The sequence below is a fragment of the Pelodiscus sinensis genome, chromosome 16 (genome assembly GCF_049634645.1).
Source record: "Pelodiscus sinensis isolate JC-2024 chromosome 16, ASM4963464v1, whole genome shotgun sequence".
In the NCBI taxonomy this organism is placed as follows: domain Eukaryota; kingdom Metazoa; phylum Chordata; order Testudines; family Trionychidae; genus Pelodiscus; species Pelodiscus sinensis.
This window is the reverse complement of record NC_134726.1, coordinates 33,861,546-33,881,648: the sequence shown is the minus strand read 5'-3', so window position 1 is coordinate 33,881,648 and position 20,103 is coordinate 33,861,546. Positions and strand designations below refer to the sequence as shown.

The 20,103-nt window shown below is 43.0% G+C and overlaps 1 protein-coding gene across 3 annotated transcripts; it reads right to left on the bottom strand.

Moving 5' to 3' along the window:
* Positions 1-253: 253 nt before the first annotated feature.
* Positions 254-17,430, bottom strand: COPS3 (COP9 signalosome subunit 3). 3 transcript variants are annotated; one of them, XM_075899758.1, is made up of 12 exons: positions 17,119-17,430; positions 12,015-12,144; positions 9,297-9,409; positions 9,145-9,194; positions 8,105-8,197; positions 7,189-7,368; positions 5,307-5,447; positions 4,380-4,553; positions 2,342-2,428; positions 1,805-1,918; positions 752-832; positions 254-507 (listed from the first exon to the last, which is right to left on the bottom strand). In XM_075899758.1, exons 1-12 carry the CDS (start codon positions 17,171-17,173, stop codon positions 454-456), a joined length of 1,272 nt encoding a protein of 423 aa, XP_075755873.1. In that variant the 5' UTR covers positions 17,174-17,430; the 3' UTR covers positions 254-453. The 3 variants fall into 3 exon arrangements, with proteins under 3 accessions (XP_075755873.1, XP_075755874.1, XP_025042156.1); XM_075899759.1 differs by lacking the exon at positions 12,015-12,144; XM_025186371.2 differs by lacking the exons at positions 12,015-12,144; positions 17,119-17,430 and having other exon boundaries at positions 8,105-8,265; positions 9,297-9,377.
* Positions 17,431-20,103: the final 2,673 nt, after the last annotated feature.

Here is a 20,103-nt window from a genome sequence, read left to right as displayed (position 1 = left end):
GGATAAATAAATCTGTTTATAGAGCAAACTTTGAGTCCTAAATGTTTTCAAATAATGAACTAATTGTCTTGCATAAGTGATACACGCTTGTTTGTATTCTTCCCTGAACACACACACTAAGCAAATTTTGTACGAGAGGAAAAAGGACCGCTACAGAAACAGTAACATTCAAACCACTTAAAACAAAAGGAAGATTATTTAATGCATTAACGCTGTTAATCTGAAGATAAATAAATCCACAACAGACTTTAAATTTCTTTTTTGAGATTTCCTTTCTTTGCAGAGAATATTTTTGAAATCATACAGTAACTGAGGAGGTGTCATTTTATTTTCTAAATGTCCAGATGAAGTCTCAGTTCTCTCTGCTCCCTTTATAGGACCTCTCCATGCCCAGTCCAAAAGGTGGTTTTCTTTAGCTTTTACTTTAAAACAGCATAGTGGCCAATGTTAATTTCAAGAATAACTTGAAGGTTTGCTTCCTGAATCATCTTCTTGCGAGCCCATACTCTGTAAGGGAAGAAGAGAAGTTAATTCTGTAAAAATTCTTTCCTAAGATTTTCATCTTACACAACTCTAAAGTGCCTAATCAACAAACAGGAAAATGAAGTACACATACAAGGACCTGCACTCTTGCTTTCTGCTCATTATGTGTGATGTTTACAAGTCAGTCACCCTCCTGACTTCATTTTAATGTATGACTTTAAAGTAAGTTCAGCATACATTCTCTGTGAAAGATCTTAATGTCAGTTACCTTCTGCACAAATTGAGGGTTCACAGTGATCTCTTGATCCATGGCTTTCAGTCGTTCATCAAGCTCTATACATTTCAGCATCTGAGAAAATTATGGTGAAAACAGCAAGCTGATTAGTTTGTCCAAGTTTGTTTTCATAGCTCATAACATCTGAGCTATGAAAAGGAAGCATTTGGTAGCCAATGTTACAGATGAACAAGATTTTAAAATAGAAGAGTAATTTTTCTACAGATTGAACCTCTGTGGCCCAGGACTCTGGTCTGCCAACATCCATGGTCTGGAAGAACCAAGGATATTGCTGCACTAAAGCACCCCAGTACAGAGTTTGCCAGCAGCTGGGAACAGAGCTGGCTGGTGGGGCTAGGGGAACCCACGGGACACCAGAGCTTGCAGCCGGCTGGGTTGGGAGGTTGGGGGGTGGGGAGGGGGGGGTTAGGGCATGCTGGAGTCCATGGGGCAAGGAAGGTAGCAGAGCTCCCAGTGAGCTGGGAAATCACCAGGGCTGCCAGAGTCTATGGGGCAGGGGCCCACACCCAATGGGGCCAGGAAGGAGGGCATGCAGAGCCCACAGCTGGTGCAGCCAGACAGCCAAGGGCAGTGGTGCCAGTTAATTGAGGAGAGGAGCCCAGCAGAGAAGCTGGCACCTCTCCCTAGCCTTCTCTGGTCCAGAAAACTCCCTTGTCTGGTACCAGTCAGGTCCCAAAGGAGCCAGACCAGGGAGGTCCAACCTGTAGTATTTAATTCAAAGTCAATCCTATTGACTTCATAGTCAATATTATGGGGTCAAACTGTTGGCATGCCTCAGCTTGTACCCAGCATACAATAGGGAACTCAGCACAACGATAATTGCCTAGTAGAGTTGGTAAATGACTACAACCTAATTGCTACAATAGCAGAATAATTTCATAGCCCTGCATTTCTAGTATACTGAAGTACTTCACTTTGTAAGGCACCCAGCTTCCACCAATTCACAAAGTGAACATAACACAATTTTTGCTTCCAAAACCATTACATTTTGAAGGCAATAGCAAGAATGTATTAAATGTTATTTACCTCCTGATCAATGTTATGAAGCATAGCTGGATTGTTGTATTTTTCAGGATTATCATGGAAACAGACCATACCATCTTTCTGATTAATACTTGCAAAGATTTCACCATCTTCTATCTGAAATAGGAGAAACCATTTGTAATACAAAGGATTAACCTGAACACAGAAAAGGGGGAAAAAAGTTTATATAGCCCACAGTGATGATTCAAACACTGATCTTGAATATATTCTAGAACTTAAGAAAACCAAGATGAATTCCTTCCCAACAGTCTACTCAGAGGAATGTAGAAGACAGACATTACTGATGCTTAGTTTGGACTAAAGCAGTTGTAATTTTTTTAGGCTGCTGCCTCCTACCCAAAAAAAGTCTTCTATGACCTCTTATTTGCACTTTACAAAAGTCCTACAGCTGGACAACTGAGGACTGCCACTGCTAAGTCAAATATTGACTGGTCACGTCAGAATGTCAAACTATAGTTCTTAAAGCTATTTAATCCCTTTCGCAATTAAAAGCCATTTTAGTCAAGTAACATTCCTTACCATGTGAAGGACATATTTTTCTGCTTCCTGTGGCCCCGATAGCTGCACTCTACTTGCCATATCTTGTAATGAGAGGGTTAAAAATGTCTGAAATATAGTAACACAGCAAACCATGATCATCAGAAGCTATATGCTGTTCCTATGAGTCCTTTGTGAACTATGTAACTGAACTTTTTAAACTGATCTGTTGACTAATAATGGTGGGAATATTCATAATAGGCAGGTACAAAAATATCATGGAAAGATGTGTCTTTTCAATAAAAACTGATATTTTATATTGCTAGGTGAACAACTGGGTAACTTATTAGAATGATCTGTTTACGAGTCTTTCCTTCCTAAGGGAAGATAGATGATGTCTAGCTTCCCTTTTCCCCATGCATGCTCTCTGCCAGATTTTCATACAGCTCTTTCTTCACAGAGACTTATCCATTGTTTTACTTCTGGAGTCCATTTTGCTCTCATAGTAGAATCTCAGAATTAGGAACACTTTGGGATTGGAGATTGTTCATAACTCTGAATTATTCATAATGGAATAAAACATTATGGCTGTTCTTTCAAAAGTTTACAACTGACCGCGACTTAATACAGCTTTGAAATTTTACACTGCAGATGAAAAGTGGTGTTTTGCCTTTGTTTTTAGTAGTTCACATTTAACAATACTGTACTGTATTTTCTTTTGCCTGTCTCTGCTACTTCCTGATTGACCAGTCAACCACATACTTCATTTGGAACTGAAATTGCACAGTTTGTAACTATGGTGTTTGTAACTTAGAGGTTCTACTGTACATTATATGTCTGTGGCACACACCATTTGAGTTAATTTAAGCAAAAGAGCATCCCATCTTTCCCTGATCACTTCTAGGAACCAATTAGCTCTCTACTCAGAGATACATATTTAACTGACTCCACTGGACAGTCCCACCAGACCGTAGGTTTCCCTACCTTCCTCTTTTCTACTTCAGAACTGTGATCAAGTAAAGTTCAGTTTCCCACAAAAGACAGCAAACCTGAAGATCAGGGCATGGGTGACATTCTTACTGACTTTTGGCTACATATAAAAGTTGTGGGCAAGTTCTCAGCAGCTATAAGTCAGCGCAGGCCACTGATTTCTATGGTGTAGTATGCCAGTTTACTCCAAGGACTGGAAGCATTGGCAAAGAAGGAGGCAGGCAAGTTGATATATATATATGCAACTAGCAGGTGTACTCAGCATTGTTGGGGTCCTTAATTCTTAAATAAAAAGGAAATATATGCTTTATTGAATGACTTTCAAATTGAATGTTTTTATTAAATTAATTTTAGTAAATTTTTAAAATGGGAATTCCATCAGGTGTCATTTTTTCTTCATTTTATTCGCTATGTTTCAACAAAAAAAGTGCTAGTCAATTTTGTTTCTAACAGCGTGATCTTCTAATTTTCAAGCATTAAGCATTGATTTAGCTGTGCCAAAACAGAGCACTACTCCAAATTTCTCCATTTTATCTCTTTTCTATAACGTTTATTGAGATGCAATCCTATCCCATGTTCATCCTATTTTTCTGGCTAATCTTGAGTTAGTCTCTTTCAATATTCGCTGAGTTATATCAGTTTTGAAGACCGTACTTGATTTGGTGATTCGGTCTCTTTTCTGTTTGGTTTTATGTGAAGCAATCCATTTCCAGGCACATCACATTTTCTGGGTACAACCAAACCCTTACGTTGCTGTAAGTTATCATAACAGGAAGCTGTATACCAAATTTGGTAGTCCTAACTCTTACAGTTTAGGAGGAGTTTGATCAAACAGCCAGCCAGACTCTCTCAAATATATAGTAGAAATGGTTAATTTTACTAGCTCATTTTCACGTCAGTAGCATTATATTCAACAGATGCATTTACTTAAAAAATGCAACTACTTTAAAAAGTGACTATTACAGATATAATCAATGTACTATATATTGATTCAATCAGACAAGGCACTATTTTTAGATTAACTCTTCCAGATAGTGTGCTAAATCCAAAAAGCCTGGATAACTGATGCCAAAAGAAAACAGCATCTTACCTTAGTTAACCTCTGTATATTCTTTTTATAAAGAGATGACAAGCACTGCTTAACCAGCCCCATATTGTTATCTCTGGTGAATGTTTCACTATGTTTGTTGACCAGGTTTCGGAGCTCTGATGGTTTATTGGTTGAATAAACTTGTGCTAATTCATGGTACGCATTGCTAAGAGGCTGCAATTAGGAAAAAAAGATTTAAATGTATCTGGAGTTCAATCTTGCAACATTTGTGAAGGTTATTTTAAGCCACCCTTATTATCAACACTATAAAGTTATTGTTTAAAAAGGGCCTCAGATCCCCAGTATATTAATGCACTTAATTTTCCACTTGTCAAGATCTAGATTTAAAGCATGTAGAGCACAAATTAAGTTGATTTGGTGATTTCAACTTAGTTACCAAACATCTGTTGAGATCACAAAAACATAAGAGTCATATTGTAGGCTCCTTGAGGCAGAGGCTCTCTTTGCAACCGATTATTTAAGCCACAGGGGGCAAGTTCATGCTTAGGGCCTTTACATACTGCTGCATATTAAATAGCCACATTTAGAATCTCTGCACAATAAACTCAATTATTTGTTATGGCATTTCTGAAATTCAAGTACTGATCAGCCATGTGAAACTAGAGGGTTTGTATTCTTTCAGGACACGGATACCACACAGAAAAAGCTAATAACCTAACAAGTCTTGCTTAGTATCTAGCAAAAGTAGAAGGCTAGTGAGTTCACTAGGTGCATTACTAAGAAATCACATTAATAAATGTCAAATCAGGTTTTGCCTGGAATCCATTTCCATTTAAGATGTAAAAACACTGTTACAACATACAGAACTGCATAAAAGATCCAATGAAGATAGAATTTTGGCAAACTGCTACTTTTTATTCTGAATGTATAGTTCAGATTGTTGTTTCAACTGCCTTTGAAACTTACCTTAATGAATCTACCCACTATCTGAGAGGTGTACTTCGGTAGCTGTTGAACTTTGCCAAGTAGTATCAAAGAAACTAGAATGTACTTTTTATACGATTCCAACATAATATGACTGACTGCCATGGCTGGAGTAGTTATTGCCTAAGCAAGAGAAAGAGTTAGGAATTAAAAGTGAATGTCACTGACAAACTGTATTAAAAATCATTCCTAGATTTAAAACTCCATATGTAAAAGGGATGTTCTGGAACATATAATTCACCAGTGTGTGTTAAGTGCTAGAGACATGAGTTAGTTTTGGGAGAATTATTCCGAAGCGCATAAAACGAAGCTTCTGTACCAATTGCTCAAAACCAGAACATAAGATGTTGTATAGTGAAACTGGTTTTAAAATGACCCCAAACAAGGATCAAAACCAAAACTTTTTAATTTAGTAGTGGTGGACTTTAAGAACAGATCAAGAACTGTAGTTGAAACCTTTGAGAGCCTTTGAAGAGATAGATTACTTGCAGGAGATGTTGACTACTGAAAGTCATTAGGTCAATTTCCATAGGATTTTTATGCATTATAAATATGTACAGAAGTTTTGCAAGGCTTTAGATCATTCGTTTGTACAGAAACAATCATTTAAATTCAAGTGTGCCAAAAAGGTTAGCAGGAAAATCAAGTTAAATCCCTTTCGTCTCAATGTTTTACCACCTGCTAAAACACATACAGCAATTACCAGAAAAGCAGGGGAAAAAAGTTTACTTCTTTCATCACTTTATTTTGTGCCTTTGACAGCATGTTATCGTCTATGGAATTTCTCATTTGTGGGCCTTTCACAAAGCAGCAAGGGGGGAAAAAAAGCCATTTCCCAATCATTAGAAAAATGAGTGGCTACAAACACCAAAAATTAGTACAAGTTGAACCTCTCTGGTCTAGGACTCTGCTGGACCACAGATGTTGTTGGACCAGAGAACCCCCACAAAAAGGGACAGGGAAGGGACGGCAGCCCAGCAGCCAACAAGGGCTGGGAGGGCAGCCCACCCAGCTCTGCAGCTCCTGGTCCCAGTGCACAGTCCGGCTGGCTACTGCTAGGGACCAGGAGCAGGGTAACAACCAGAAGGGGAGCCAGCCAGGAGGCCAGCGCCTCTGGGAGAGCCCTCACCTCCCCTGGTCCAGCAAACTCCCTTTTCCGAGACCTGTCAGGTCCCAAGTGTGCCAGACCAGGGAGGTCCCACCTGTAGTGGTCTCGGGCAGGGGTACTAGCTGAAACCACTAACCTGATTTTTTTACCATGCGATTTTAAACCTAAATATATATGTTTACAAAAAAGTTAGTTTGTGAACTGTTACCATCCACTACAAAATAAGAAATAAATGGCCATCCAAAAAAAAAAAAAAAGTTTAAAATGAGAAGAAAAGTGACTCGAGCATTTGGTACCCAGATTCACTTATGTGATTTTCTAGGTATGTGACCAGATCCCTTGAGGGATTTTATGGTGCAGAAACACCTGGATTTTTGGCTGGAAATGAATAACAGGTCGTCATTTGCCCCATTCAATTTTTCCTGTTATAGAGCCCTGATTTAGACAGAAAAGAATATAGCAAACCCTAGAATAACTGAATACACACCTAACTTTGATTTGCTAGATAACTTATATGTGGTGCACAGAAATAAAACTAACAGCGAAATATATTTGTGGAAAGCACTCAAATCCTGGGATGATAAATATACCTATCCTAGAGTTTTGTAACACAAGCACAAAAATAATGATAAAAATAATGTACCGTATCCTATGAAAAGAGACATAACTAAGTTTAAAAACCCTATGCATACAGTTTTGGTCTTTCAGCCAATCACACTTCTGATTTTCGCACAGATTTCTGATTCAGATAGTTACCTGTTCATAGAAGTAGAGTGCTCTTTCAAAGTTCTTTAGCCCAGTGTATATCATTCCACCATAGTAGTAGTAACATAAAAAGTGCTTTGCATCATATGCCCCATTCTCTTTACAAATATCCATCATGTCCACATCTAGATACGGGAGGGCAGGTTTAAAGCATTTTGCTAACAAACAGAGCTAAAAGAAAATAAACCAGCATTACATAGACAACTCTATTCAATAAAAAAACCCTAAAATTCAGTTAAGTACCATTTCTTAATCTTAATGTATTCTATTTGCAAAAATACAAATAGCAACAGACTCCAGAAATTTGTGCAATTCCAGTAGCATTTGACTATAAGTGGGTCTCAAACATTATGATATTGCAAGAGCTACCAACACCACTGATGAGCCATTACAAGTTGTGTTAAAATAACTCCACCCTAATTCACAAAGCTGCCTGAAACATTCTACCCAAGCTAGCCTGCTGGCAGCACAAAGTGCCACAAGGGACATCCCAGTTCAGGCCCCAGGCCTCCAAGAAAATTCAGCCCGGAGACTTTGGATGAGACACAAAAGTATCTCATGCCATTGTTAAGCAAGCCTCCTCTGAATAATGTTCAACAACGATGTCTAGCTCTGGAAGGAGCAGTGTGCTGCCCTCCTCAGTAAGAGGAAAGATGACCTCCATCCAGGATTTGCAGAAGTGATGGAGGGGACCAAAATAAAAGATCCAAGAGGATCCAAGACAAATCCAATTCTAATGGATTTAAAATGTCATCACATCTTATGGTTTATTGTTGTCATAAAGCCCATTATAGTTTGTACCCATCTTTTATTTGAGAGGAATGAAGCACACGTTCAGCCATTACAAAAAGGAATTGGCCCAATTCAAAGTTTTTACTCTTGGTATAAGCCGGATATAATTTTTTACCTGGCAGAGATCTGCATGTATTGAGGTCAGCTGGTTTGTGTTCATCTGCATCTTGTCTATGGCTTGTCTGAGTATGCCAATTCCTCGCAGGGGCTGTCAGAAATTACATCTCTTTCAGATAATTTCTCATAGATGGCAGCACATTGGATCTTATGTTGACACTTACAAATGAAAAATAACACTAATTGATAGGTTACATTTAGTAACAATCACGCTGAGGTTCTCCCTTCCTTGTAGGATATTGCAGTCCCTTCTTAAGAGATAAAATTAACCTTTGCTATTAAATAGCCTTGGTTTGCTTCTCTCGATTGACTATTAAAATTCAGCATTTTTACTGCAGAAAGGCAATTGTTAAGAGCGCATTACAGGGTTAGAACGCTTGAAAATTACATTCTTAAAGGCCTAATCCTGACAACACCAAAAACGTAGCCCTGTTCACTCTCAAGTCAAAAGCAAAACTCCCAATTAGTTTCGTTTGGAGGGAACTGGCTTCAAAACTATTTTGACTCATAACAAAGTGACTAGAAAGCTAACAAAGGAGATTCTCAGAGCTCTTTGTTTAGCCAGTCCACTCTAAATGGTCATCATAGTTTGCTGTATATTTTAACATGCCTATTCAGAAGGCTGGCTCATATGAAGGTAATGCTGAAGCCAGTAACAAATGACTGACCAGTATCAATTATTTTGGTACAATCACTTGTTTGTATTGTCTAAAGAAATTCAGCTCCATCAAAAGTTAATGAGCTAGTGATTTCCTATTTTGTGTATGTTCCATATCATGGTTTATTTACCAGTGCACTAAAAAAAAAAAAAAAAGTAAAGGCATTTTCTTCCTTGTATTATTTCTCTTAAATAACTCTTAAAAATCTAGTTTTGGATCCATTACCTTCTTGTACATATACAAGCAACAATCTGCACAGAAATGCTTTCTTGTTGCTAATTTCTCAGTAAGTCTCAATAAGACATTAAGCCTACTATGAACAAATTAAGAACTCAGATATATATAGTCTAATTATTACTACTAGGTGAAATATGCTTACCTGTTTTCTTTCCACAAGGGCATTTGTTAACTGGTGGCAGAGGCCAGCAACTAGATACAATAATAAAAAAGTGAAAAAAAAAAAATCACAAATACCAACTATATGAAGTTTAGATTATGTAGGAGTACAGAACAAATTGAAGTTTAACTTACAAGTGTCTGTTGCATATCTAATGTGTTCCCCATTACAAGTGCTGATAAAAAGCTGGACCTGTGAGAATAATGTTTCGAAATCAGGGACACTTGGCATAGAAAACTTCACAAACCTAGAACAAGACAAAAAAATTAAACACTTAGTTTCTGTAAAAAACTAACGTATTACCCTGCAAGTATCTCTGCATAGACAGGTAAACGTCAACTGTGTTGGGCTAACTGCAAAATACGTATTGTGGATTTTTCCAGTTTGGCATACTAAAACCTTCCAATCCAAGCTTGAGTACCCTGACAATAAACAGTCCATGGCTTTACGGAATTAAACTTTGTAAGTATGCCGTCTCAGCTAAGGAGTATAAATGTGTGTTAAACGCACTGAAGACACACCTTTATCTGACAACTACACTAATATTTGTGAATGCGATGAAACCCCCTCACCTCCACACACAGTCTTATGCAAACTTTCATGACAGAGCAAGTTAAACCATGTGAAACAGTGTTCCCTCTTTTTTCCATCCATATAATAAATTTTGTTATGTGCACCAAAGCATGTGTGGATGTGCACCATCAGTAGAAACATATGCTGTTGGCACCCTGCTAATCAGACAGGTGGCATCCAAATCTCTCATGGGTGGCCACCCAAGTGCTTCTCTTACAGGGAACGTTGACATGAAGTAGTAACTTTAAATAGCATGAAGATTAAGAGCAAACTTACACAAAAATCAACCATAGAACTGCACCACATATTCCACTCCCTTCACATTCCTCCACACTAAGGACACTCACAGTGCAAACTTGCCTTGACTATTTCTCTGATGAAGTCCTCACCGAAGCATTCAGCACACTTCTTGACTGCTGCAAAACCTTACTGCTACAAAGCCTACTTACTCTATGGCCTCCTTAAATTCCAACATACCTGTGAAACCTCATCCTGAAAATTTCCAAGCACATATCCTCATTCCACTTACTGTCCATTTATTTTAAAATGTAGTTAAAACTGCCTATATTCTTCAACTTAATTTTACTTACTGCAGATAGCTTCTAACATACTTGCTATTCTGCTTCTTCCCTTACAAAAATCTTGCCACTATTCTAAACTGGAGCTACAGTGTGAAAAACTTGCGCTATTTTCCTGTACCTCTGACTCGTTTAATCCATCCATTCAAATAATCTTTTGAACATTTCTTCTGACAGTTGCCCTTCCTCCTCTTACTTGTTTTTAATAACTAAATGTTTTAATTGACCCACTCCATTTTCACCATTGGTGAGGCATGATAAAGATTGTGTCCTTTTTAAAAATTTTGCAGTGCATTTTGGGATCCAGCTTGCATAAGATGCAATACAAAGTGAAGTAGTATATTTGCTAATTGTATTTACGATATTCTATTTGTTTCAAAGTGAGATTTGAAACCAAGAGGTAGGTTCCTAACAGATTAAAGTGGGTTTTTTGTTTGTTTCAAAGCTACTTTATAGAATCCCAATAGTAAAACTTGTAAAGACATTTTCCTTGAAGTTATGTTATGTTAGGAAGGGAAGATGGCTTCAAGCTCTATATCCAAACTCTCTACATACCATTTTTAATAACTCATCCATACTGCAACTCCCTACAACAGTTCAACTGCTCTCTCAACTTGCATAATAGATGGGCACAATACTAGCTAAGAAACTAAGATAGCAACCCACACTTCTTCATTAATGAACTGACATCCTCCTTAATATTATTAATAGTTTGTTAATATTCTATTTAAAAACATTTGATATCTTTGTTGAACCAATGAGTATGAATAATTATCTATGCAGATCTTTTACATGTAATAAGAAGCAGATGTTGCTCATAAACAACCCTTCTTTAGAACTGTGAGTCAGGGTATTTTACCAATTTCAGAACTGGAATAATGCAAAAATTAAACACATATAAGTCAATACTTTATTTGTAAAAAGGAAGTATAGTATAAGAAAAAAAACAATTAAGCACCTGAGTGAAAATGCAAATAATATTTTTCCCTATCAAGTCATCATACACTGGATGAAATTTTGGAAATAAGTAAACTAGCAGACTTACCCGGTGTTGCCCAGATACTTCAGGGCGGGAGGGGTAGGAGGCGGCAAACCCTTGGGTCTGGATGTGTGTGCACGTGCAAGAGTGAAGATTGGGGGATGAAGAGAGGCTCAAGGTGGGAGGTCCCATCTAGCATGGAATTTCTCTGTCTCCCTCCCTGACCCCCAGGGACCCTTTTCTCTCCCCTCCCTGGCTGCCAGAGGCCATTTACTCCCCCACAGACAACACTATGGCAAAAGGCCGGGGGGCTACTTACTTGGTGTGCTCACAGGCAAGATGAGGGAGCCCCAGACCTGCTGGCCACTCCCTTGGTGGTACAGGTGCCCCAGTGGGCACTCTGCAGGATAGCTCTCCCCTCCAGGCTCACTGCCGAGTGACCACTCTTATATCACATCCCTCTGAACAGCACTCCTCCCTCCCCCCCCCCGGCATATTATGGAAAACTGTCCTTCTCCTGGGGCTTCTGGTTCTCCTGGCACAACCAAACCCTGACCTTGCTTTAAGTTAGAAGAGAAAGCAGTATACCACAGTTTGCTAGCCACAGTTCTTACCATTTAGGAGGAGCTCTTGAACAAACGGACTCGCAGACAGACACTCAGACGCACACTCTATAAAATATATATAGATTAAGCCTTTATACAAAGGAAAGGCTCACTTACAAAACAGCAAGAACCCCTAAGGAGTGTTCTTGAACATCCAGGGCACCAAGCACTGTATCCAGATGGGAAAGATTTTTTGCTAGCAGTTCCCCGCTCTTATTGATCAGTTCACAAAGCTGGGTCATTTGCCCTGAAATATGAAATACTGCTGTCAACATTAAGTTAGAACAATGAATACAATCAATTAAAACAGTCCACAAGTCCTCATTTTAACAGTTTCTTAAGATGATTTTAAAAGAGCAACTTCATCAAGTGAAGTAGTTAAACCAACTAGTTTGTTGCTAGCAATAGTCATATTTTCAGGAATACAATCTCTCTGACTAATGAGGAGACTCAATAACTTAAGCTCTCACTTTTTTCAAAATTGAGTTTACAGCTGCCAGAAGATTTACAGAATGTAAACCAATGCAGTGTCATTATCCTGAGTCCGCAGACAGAAGTGAGTGTCACCGCAGCTACTGAGTTTTGCCAAGCACAGGAAGGGAGTTTCACATTTATGGACACACATGGAAAGTTCATCCACACAAAGTTGTCCATGAACAACAGTCAGTAGAAGTCTCATCATCCTCTACCTCCTCCAGCACCCAAGGTGCCAGGAAATTAATCTTCTTCTCAAGGTGCTGCTCCTGAACCTCAGCTTCCTGAATATCCAATCAGTTTTTTCAGCCTTGTCCATAGTGGTCTAAAATATTTAGATTGTTTGTAACGCCTACTGTAAAAAAGATTGGACAAAAATCTCTTTTCCAATGTACTGTGTGTGTTCAACAAGAGACATCCAGACACCTATACTTTTCTGCTTGGGAGAGTCAGCACAGTATGGGGAAAAAGAAAAACATCTGAAATTAGAGAGAGTTAAATCTGTAAAAATTGTCAGAAGAATCAGAGGCAGATGCTGTATCTCAAACTGTTTTTACTTTATTTTAAAATCCCTGGTTTTTTTAAAAGATGTCTGTGGTCTCCTGAAGCAGACTTGTTTCAACTGTCTTATTCTGAGACATTAGATGCAAATAGAATCGAGGGTCTAAACCAGGGACGGGCAATAATTTTTGATGGGGAGCCACTCCAAGGGTGCAGAAGGGACCTCATGTAGGAGATTGGGAATAGAGATAGAAAAGTTTAACTGGTTATTAGGTAAGCAATAATCCTGCCGGCATGCTTACCCAGTAACAGATTAACCGGCAGAAGCAGCCCGGGGCTGGCAGGAGCAGCTCCTCACCCACAGCAGCTGCTGGAACAGAGCTTCACCTATAGAGGGCTGGGATGGAAGAGTCTCCTGTCTGCAGCAGGCTGGCCAGCAGGATCCCAGCCACATGGGCCTCTGTTTTGATGTAGTCCCCCAACCATAGGTCCCAAGCTACTCTGCATCAGCCCTCCACAGTTAAATTAAACAATTAAAAGTAAATTGTTTAACCGGTTAACTTTTTTAATGAGTATGTACATCCTTAATTGGGATGGAGGAGGGGCTGTGGGGTCTGGGACGGAGTTTGAGTGAAGGAGGGGGTTGTCACCTGGGGCAAGGGATTGAGGTGCAGAAGAGAATTTTGACCTGGAGGACGGGTGTAGAAGGTAGTGATATTAACTGGTTAACGGGAGCTGCTCCAGTTCCCACCACAGGCAGATGGCTGCACCAGCCCCATGAGGCTCACTGCGGATAGGGGCACTCCAAACCAGCCAGAGCAGACCTACTCCAGACACATGGAGCATGCCTGGCCCATCGCAGGCAGGGGTCCTCCTGCCCGTTTGGAGAAGCTCCTGATTGCAGCAGGACCAGCCCCAGCCCACTGCAGGCAGGAGTGCAGCCTCTCACTGCAGCACACCACTTTTTTCCAATGAACTAATTAAACAGGATTTTAAATCCTTAATAGGAGGGGGTGCAAGGTCTGGAAAGGAATTATGACCTTGGTGCAGGAGAGTGCAGAAGATCTGAGTTACATGAGGTAAGGGTATAGGAGGGGAGTCTGAAGGAGGGAAGGGCTGGGATGCCAGAGACAGGCTCTGGTTGGGAGGGAGAGGTGCTGATTTAGGTAGCTCTTGGTCATGCCCCCACCTGCTGCACAAAGCATCTGGTTGTAGGAGCCATGTGTTCCAAACCCCAGGTGTGGAGTATATTTTGCATGCTGCCTGCCTGCAAATAGGCAACTCCCATTGGCTAGTTTCCTGAAAGATTATGCTGGTGGTGTGGTAGCAGGCAAAGACTCTCTTCCCTTCTCCCCCCTCTAGTTTGCAGTGGTGCTCAGAGAGGCCCATGGCCCCCACAGCCAGCCACTAAGTGGTGTGAGGGGGCAGGTTAGTATTTCACCCACCCCTGGTTTAATTCTGACCTACTAGAATCTTTGAAAAAGAATCTCTATATGTCAAGGGAAAGAGATACAAACATTGTTCTCATATCACCTCTCTAACCTTTTCCTCTAAATTAAGATTACAGGATCAAGCTTCTCAATTATGGAAATTTAGTTTTAAGAAATGGTCTCAGTACAAAACTAGAAACTCCGGAACTGCAATTTTAGCTCTAATAATAACTCCCTCTGTGGCTCTAGGGCTATTACTTAATGTATATATCCACCCTAATGGATCAGTGTAGTTTCTAATCCTCTCAGTGAAGTTATATAATACTGTGCAACTATTAAATAGACCAGTTAATGAAAACTGATTGTAATACAGAAAAGTTATTAAAATCCATCTGCTCCATCAGTATCAGCCATCAAGCTATATACATGACCTAATTCTTAAACAAGTTCAATTTGATACAGTATAACTGACAGTTAAAATAAATATCAAAAGAAAGTTTGAGGCTCTCTTCCCCAAACATAACTCAGTCTTTAAAGAGATCAAAGGTGGGCTTAATTTTTCTGAGGTAACATCAATCCTTTATCTGTTTCAAGGACGTGAATATCCCACAGAGGAAAAAAAAGGCTGCTCTATGCTAGAAAGTCAGGTCAGCTTAACTAAACTCAGGGCTGTGAAAAATACCATGCCCTATGAGAGGTAATTAAGTTGCCTTAAACTCCAGCATTAGTAGACACTGCGTGGTTGACAGAAGAATTCTTACATCAGCCTAGCTACCACCTCCCTCTCAAAGAGGTGGATGAACTCCTCCTGTCCCAGCAGCAAATGTCTAAGCTACATCTCTGCTGCTGTAGCATTTCTAGCTTAGATATGAAATAAACATGCAAGTAAAGTTCAGGAACTTGCACACATCATAAATAGAGTTTCAGTGCAAGTACAGCAGAAAATTGGGGTTTGACAAGGCTTAGTGTGCAAAAGGCCTTTTAATAAGTTAATAAAGCTTCAATATGTAATCCTAGCAACTTGTATCTCATGCTTCCCTAGATAAATCACAGAACCCAATGGTGGGGATAGAGAAGTCCATAAATCAGCTAGTCTAGAACTCCAGAAGCCAATTAAGGAAAAAATGGGTACTCTACAGTGTTCCCTGTAAGCTGAGTGCTTGGGCAGCAGCCCAGGAGAGATTCAGGTGCCACCCAGATGATTGGCAGAGCACCCACTGCTGACCACAGCATGATTCTACTAGTGGTGCACATCACAAAGTTTATTCTGAACATGGAAGGAAAAACTTAGAGGAAACATTGGTACTCTCAACATTTTATGTTCCAGCTCTTCAATAAAATAACATTTCAAAATGACACGCTACCCTCAATCAATACACTTGTGTTACAGAACAGTGATTACCCTTAACTCCAGATTTAGGCTTTCCTAATTTGCAAAACTAAGGTCTTGTCTACACTACAGACCTGTATCAGAATAAAAGGAAAAAAATCAAGCCCCTGAATGACATAGCAACACCAATCTAATCCCCTGTGTAGACAGCACTCTCAGCAGGAGCGCATCTCCCACCAACATACTATTAACTATGCCAACAGGCGAGCTCTCTCCTGGCAGCTTAAGAGAACCTTAATGAAAGTATTGCAGATGCACCGATGCAGCATTTTAAGTGCAGATTTGTACCAAGATTAGGTTTCCACTGTAGCGTAAGACAGGTTCGGATTTGCGTCCAAAGACTTTGGCATTGCTTTCTTATTTATGTGCAGGCCCTCTAATAAGGAACAGATGCCAAAAAGAATGAGCAGCCAGGGGATTAAAAACAGTGGGAAGTAGCAATGGTGCCACACCAGACCCCATCAAATACCACTTCTTAGTCCAAATGAATATGAGAGGGGACATATGCTTCCAGTTCTCAGCTGTCTAAAAAATTCCTAAGTTTTAAGAATTTATGATCACCAAATACAACCTCCTGCATCACAATTAGCTCTGGGGCTCCAAACGCAACTAAAGCAGAATTCCCCCAGGATTAAGAGATGGAGAAAAGAGGTGGTGTAAATCTTCCAGCTAGCCCACAGCTCGTGGTTTAACAAGGTAACAAGAGTGCAGTGGTGCCTGACGAATTTCTATTATGGAGTGAAACAAAATACAGGACTATGTAGCACTTTATATATGGCTGTGACTATTTTCTTCCACAATTTGATCTGAGGAAGTGGGTCTGGCCCACGAAAGCTCATCACCTAATAAACCATCTTGTTAGTCTTTCAAGTGCTGCATCGTCCTGTCTCTAGTTTCAGCAAGACCAGACTCACACGGCTGCATCTCTATCACTATTCTGGGGTGCTGAGAGTCACGGAGCCAAACTGCAAGCGCTCCATACAACGGAGATCACGCCTAGGCAGGAGGTGCAGCAGCACCCCCGCACGCCCGTCCCAGCCCCGGGGCAGCGGTGCATCTTTCGGAGACTGCCCCTCACGAGTGGAAGGGAGGGAGAGAGGCGGGCGGGCGCCTCCTGCGGATGTCAGCACCGCTGCCCTGGTGAGGCCTGAGCAGAGCAGGCGGCGGCTGCAGCCCCGGGCTGTCGGGAGAGCGCGGGACACGCCACGGCCGGGGCAGGGCGGCCCCCGCTGGCGGGGCCAAGCGACAGACCCGGGGGGGGGATCCCCCAGGCCCGCCCGATCTTGTCACACGCACCCGCCGAGGGTGACCTGCGCCCCCGGGGCGGGGCCACGAGGCGCCGCCCGCAGCCCCGCGCGCCCCAGCCCGGCCTTTCGCTGCCCCCCTCCCGCGTGAGCAGCGCCCCGCCCCGCCCCGCCCCGGTCACCTTGGGCTGAGAGCTGCCGGACGCTGTTGACGAACTGCTCCAGGGCGGACGCCATCTTGGCGGCTCTCGGCGCGGCCGCGTCTCTCCGGGGCGGGCAGGCGGCCCGGGCCGAGAGCGGCGGGGGGGGAAGCGGGAAGGAGGCTCCGCAGCGACGCCGCCAGAATCCAGCCAATCAGCGGTCGCTTCGGGAACCGCGAGACCCAGCGGCTAACGTCACTTCCTCCATGTCACATCGCGAGAGCAACGTCCCGCGGAACAAACGCCCCCTGAGGGTTACCATGGGAACGGCCTGCTCCCGCCCGGCGTCACGGCCTGTAGTAAAGGGCCATTTTACAGCCGAATCCGTGACTCAGCAACAGCCAGGGGGCGCGGCCAGTGACGCGATCGCGCCTCGCCATCGCCTTCCATAGAGCGCCGCGTGACCTCACAGCGGCCCGGTCAGCCTCGAGCCTGCAGCGCCTGGCACCGGCCCCGCCCTCACCTCAGCCCCCCCCCCCCCGCAGTCACGTCACCCCCCAGCACTGATACCCCCCTACACTGATACCCCCCCACAGCCACGTCACCCCCAACACTGATACCCCCCTACACTGATACCCCCCGTAGCCACGTCACCCCCAACACTGATACCCCCCAACACTGATACCCCCCCACAGCCACGTCACCCCCAACACTGATACCCCCCTACACTGATACCCCCCCACAGCCACGTCACCCCCAACACTGATACCCCCCAACACTGATACCCCCGCAGCCACGTCACCCCCCAACACTGATACCCCCCTACACTGATACCCCCCGTAGCCACGTCACCCCCCAACACTGATACCCCCCAACACTGATACCCCCCCGTAGCCACGTCACCCCCAACACTGATACCCCCCAACACTGATACCCCCACCATCTCCCCCCACAGCCACGTCACCCCCAACACTGATACCCCCCTACACTGATAGCCCCCGTAGCCACGTCACCCCCCAACACTGATACCCCCAACACTGATACCCCCCCGTAGCCACGTCACCCCCAACACTGATACCCCCCAACACTGATACCCCCCCGTAGCCACGTCACCCCCAACACTGATACCCCCCTACACTGATACCCCCCCACAGCCACGTCACCCCCAACACTGATACCCCCCAACACTGATACCCCCCCGTAGCCACGTCACCCCAACACTGATACCCCCCAACACTGATACCCCCCCGTAGCCACGTCACCCCCAACACTGATACCCCCCAACACTGATACCCCCCCGTAGCCACGTCACCCCCCAACACTGATACCCCCCAACACTGATACCCCCACAGCCATGTCACCCCCAACACTGATACCCCCCGCAGCCACGTCACCCCCCAGCACTGATACCCCCGCAGCCATGTCACCCCCCAACACTGATACCCCCAACACTGATACCCCCCCACAGCCACATCACCCCCAACACTGATACCCCACCAACTCCCCCCGCAGCCATGTCACCCCCAACACTGATTACTCCCACCATCTCCCCCTGCAGCCACGTCACCCCCGCAACACTGATACCCCCCACAGCCATGTCACCCTCCACCACTGATACCCCCAGCATCTCCCCCCACAGCCACGTCACCCCCCAACACTGATACCCCCACAGCCATGTCACCCCCTCAACACTGATATTCCCACCATTTCCCCCCACAGCCATGTCACCCCCAACACTGATACCCCCGCCATCTTCCCCTGCAGCCATGTCACTCCCCAACAGTGATACCCCAACATCTATCCCTGCAGCCATGTCATCCCCCCAAAATTGATACCCCAACATCTCCCCTGCAGCCACGTCATCATCCTCCCACATCCCTCATCACCAGTATCCCCTAGCATCCCACCCATCATCAGCATCATCCCACCACCTCTCCTCCCCTACAACCATGACATTTCTCCTCATTATCACGCTACCAGAGGTATCACACTATCATCTCCCCCTCCCCACACACACATGCACCTTCGTCCCCCCATTATTACACCATCATCAGTATCACCCCAACATCAATCCTCCCTCCGTCTCCCCCCCCCCATGCCATTGTTCCCTCATCATCACTGGCATCACACCAACATCTCCTCCAGCAGTCATGCCCTCACCTCCCAATTTATTACACCATCTCCAGTATCACACCAACATCACTTAGCAGATCTCAGAACCACAATGACATCAAACTGACCTCACATTGGCGTTACACAGGGCTCATCTCATCCTCATGTTGTACATATGCACATTTACCTCCACTATGTTACAAAGTGAGAATGTGAGGCACAGTGCCTAGAGCTCTCAAGTGCAGGGAATATATTGGAGTGTGAATGATATTTTCGATAAACATGAAGGGGATCTTTCTGCCCTCATTTCTGAATGGCAAGTGCATGCTATAAATCATTTCTTTGGAAATTTCAGCTATGGGCTGGAATATTGACTTTTGAAATATGCAAGAAATATAGGGTGTTTGAGCAGAATACAGCCTTGAAACTATTATAAATCTTCTCACCCAGTTTTTTTCAGTATTGCCTAGTGATTAGAACAGGAGCTAGGGAGTCAGTTTTGTTCCCTTCTGTGCTACTGACCTTGGGCAAATCCCTTAACCTTTCTGCACCTCAATTGTCCTATTTGTAAAATAAGGATAATGATATTCGGCTTTAAAAAGTATTTTAGGGTCCACAGATGAAATATGCTATGGAAATGCAAAGTATTATTAGTGCCATCTGTAGACATCTCTTTTGCCAATCCAGGGCACTCATGCTCCCATCTTTAATGACATCAGCCTTCTAAGTGTCTTCTTCCTCTATTGATCTTTGATCACATGCTACTGATGTACATATCTTTTATGGTTTATTGCTTGCACAACTGTCAGCACTTCTGCCTAACTAACACATCAGTCTCCTCTCTTTGTAGACCAGCTCAAAATATCCACCTTCTGTACAGCTTCTGTACATCTCTCTGCTAGCTTAAAAAAATCT

Excerpts from the sequence above, each read along its gene's own strand:
- COPS3 (XM_075899758.1), bottom strand. The coding sequence starts at position 17,173 with ATGGCGTCCGCCCTGGAGCAGTTCGTCAACAGCGTCCGGCAGCTCTCA. Across the intron at positions 8,198-9,144 it reads CCCTTGTGGAAAGAAAACAG|CCCCTGCGAGGAATTGGCAT; the intron begins GTAAGCATATTT and ends AATTTCTGACAG. Across the intron at positions 4,554-5,306 it reads TAGTGGGTAGATTCATTAAG|CCTCTTAGCAATGCGTACCA; the intron begins GTAAGTTTCAAA and ends TCCTAATTGCAG.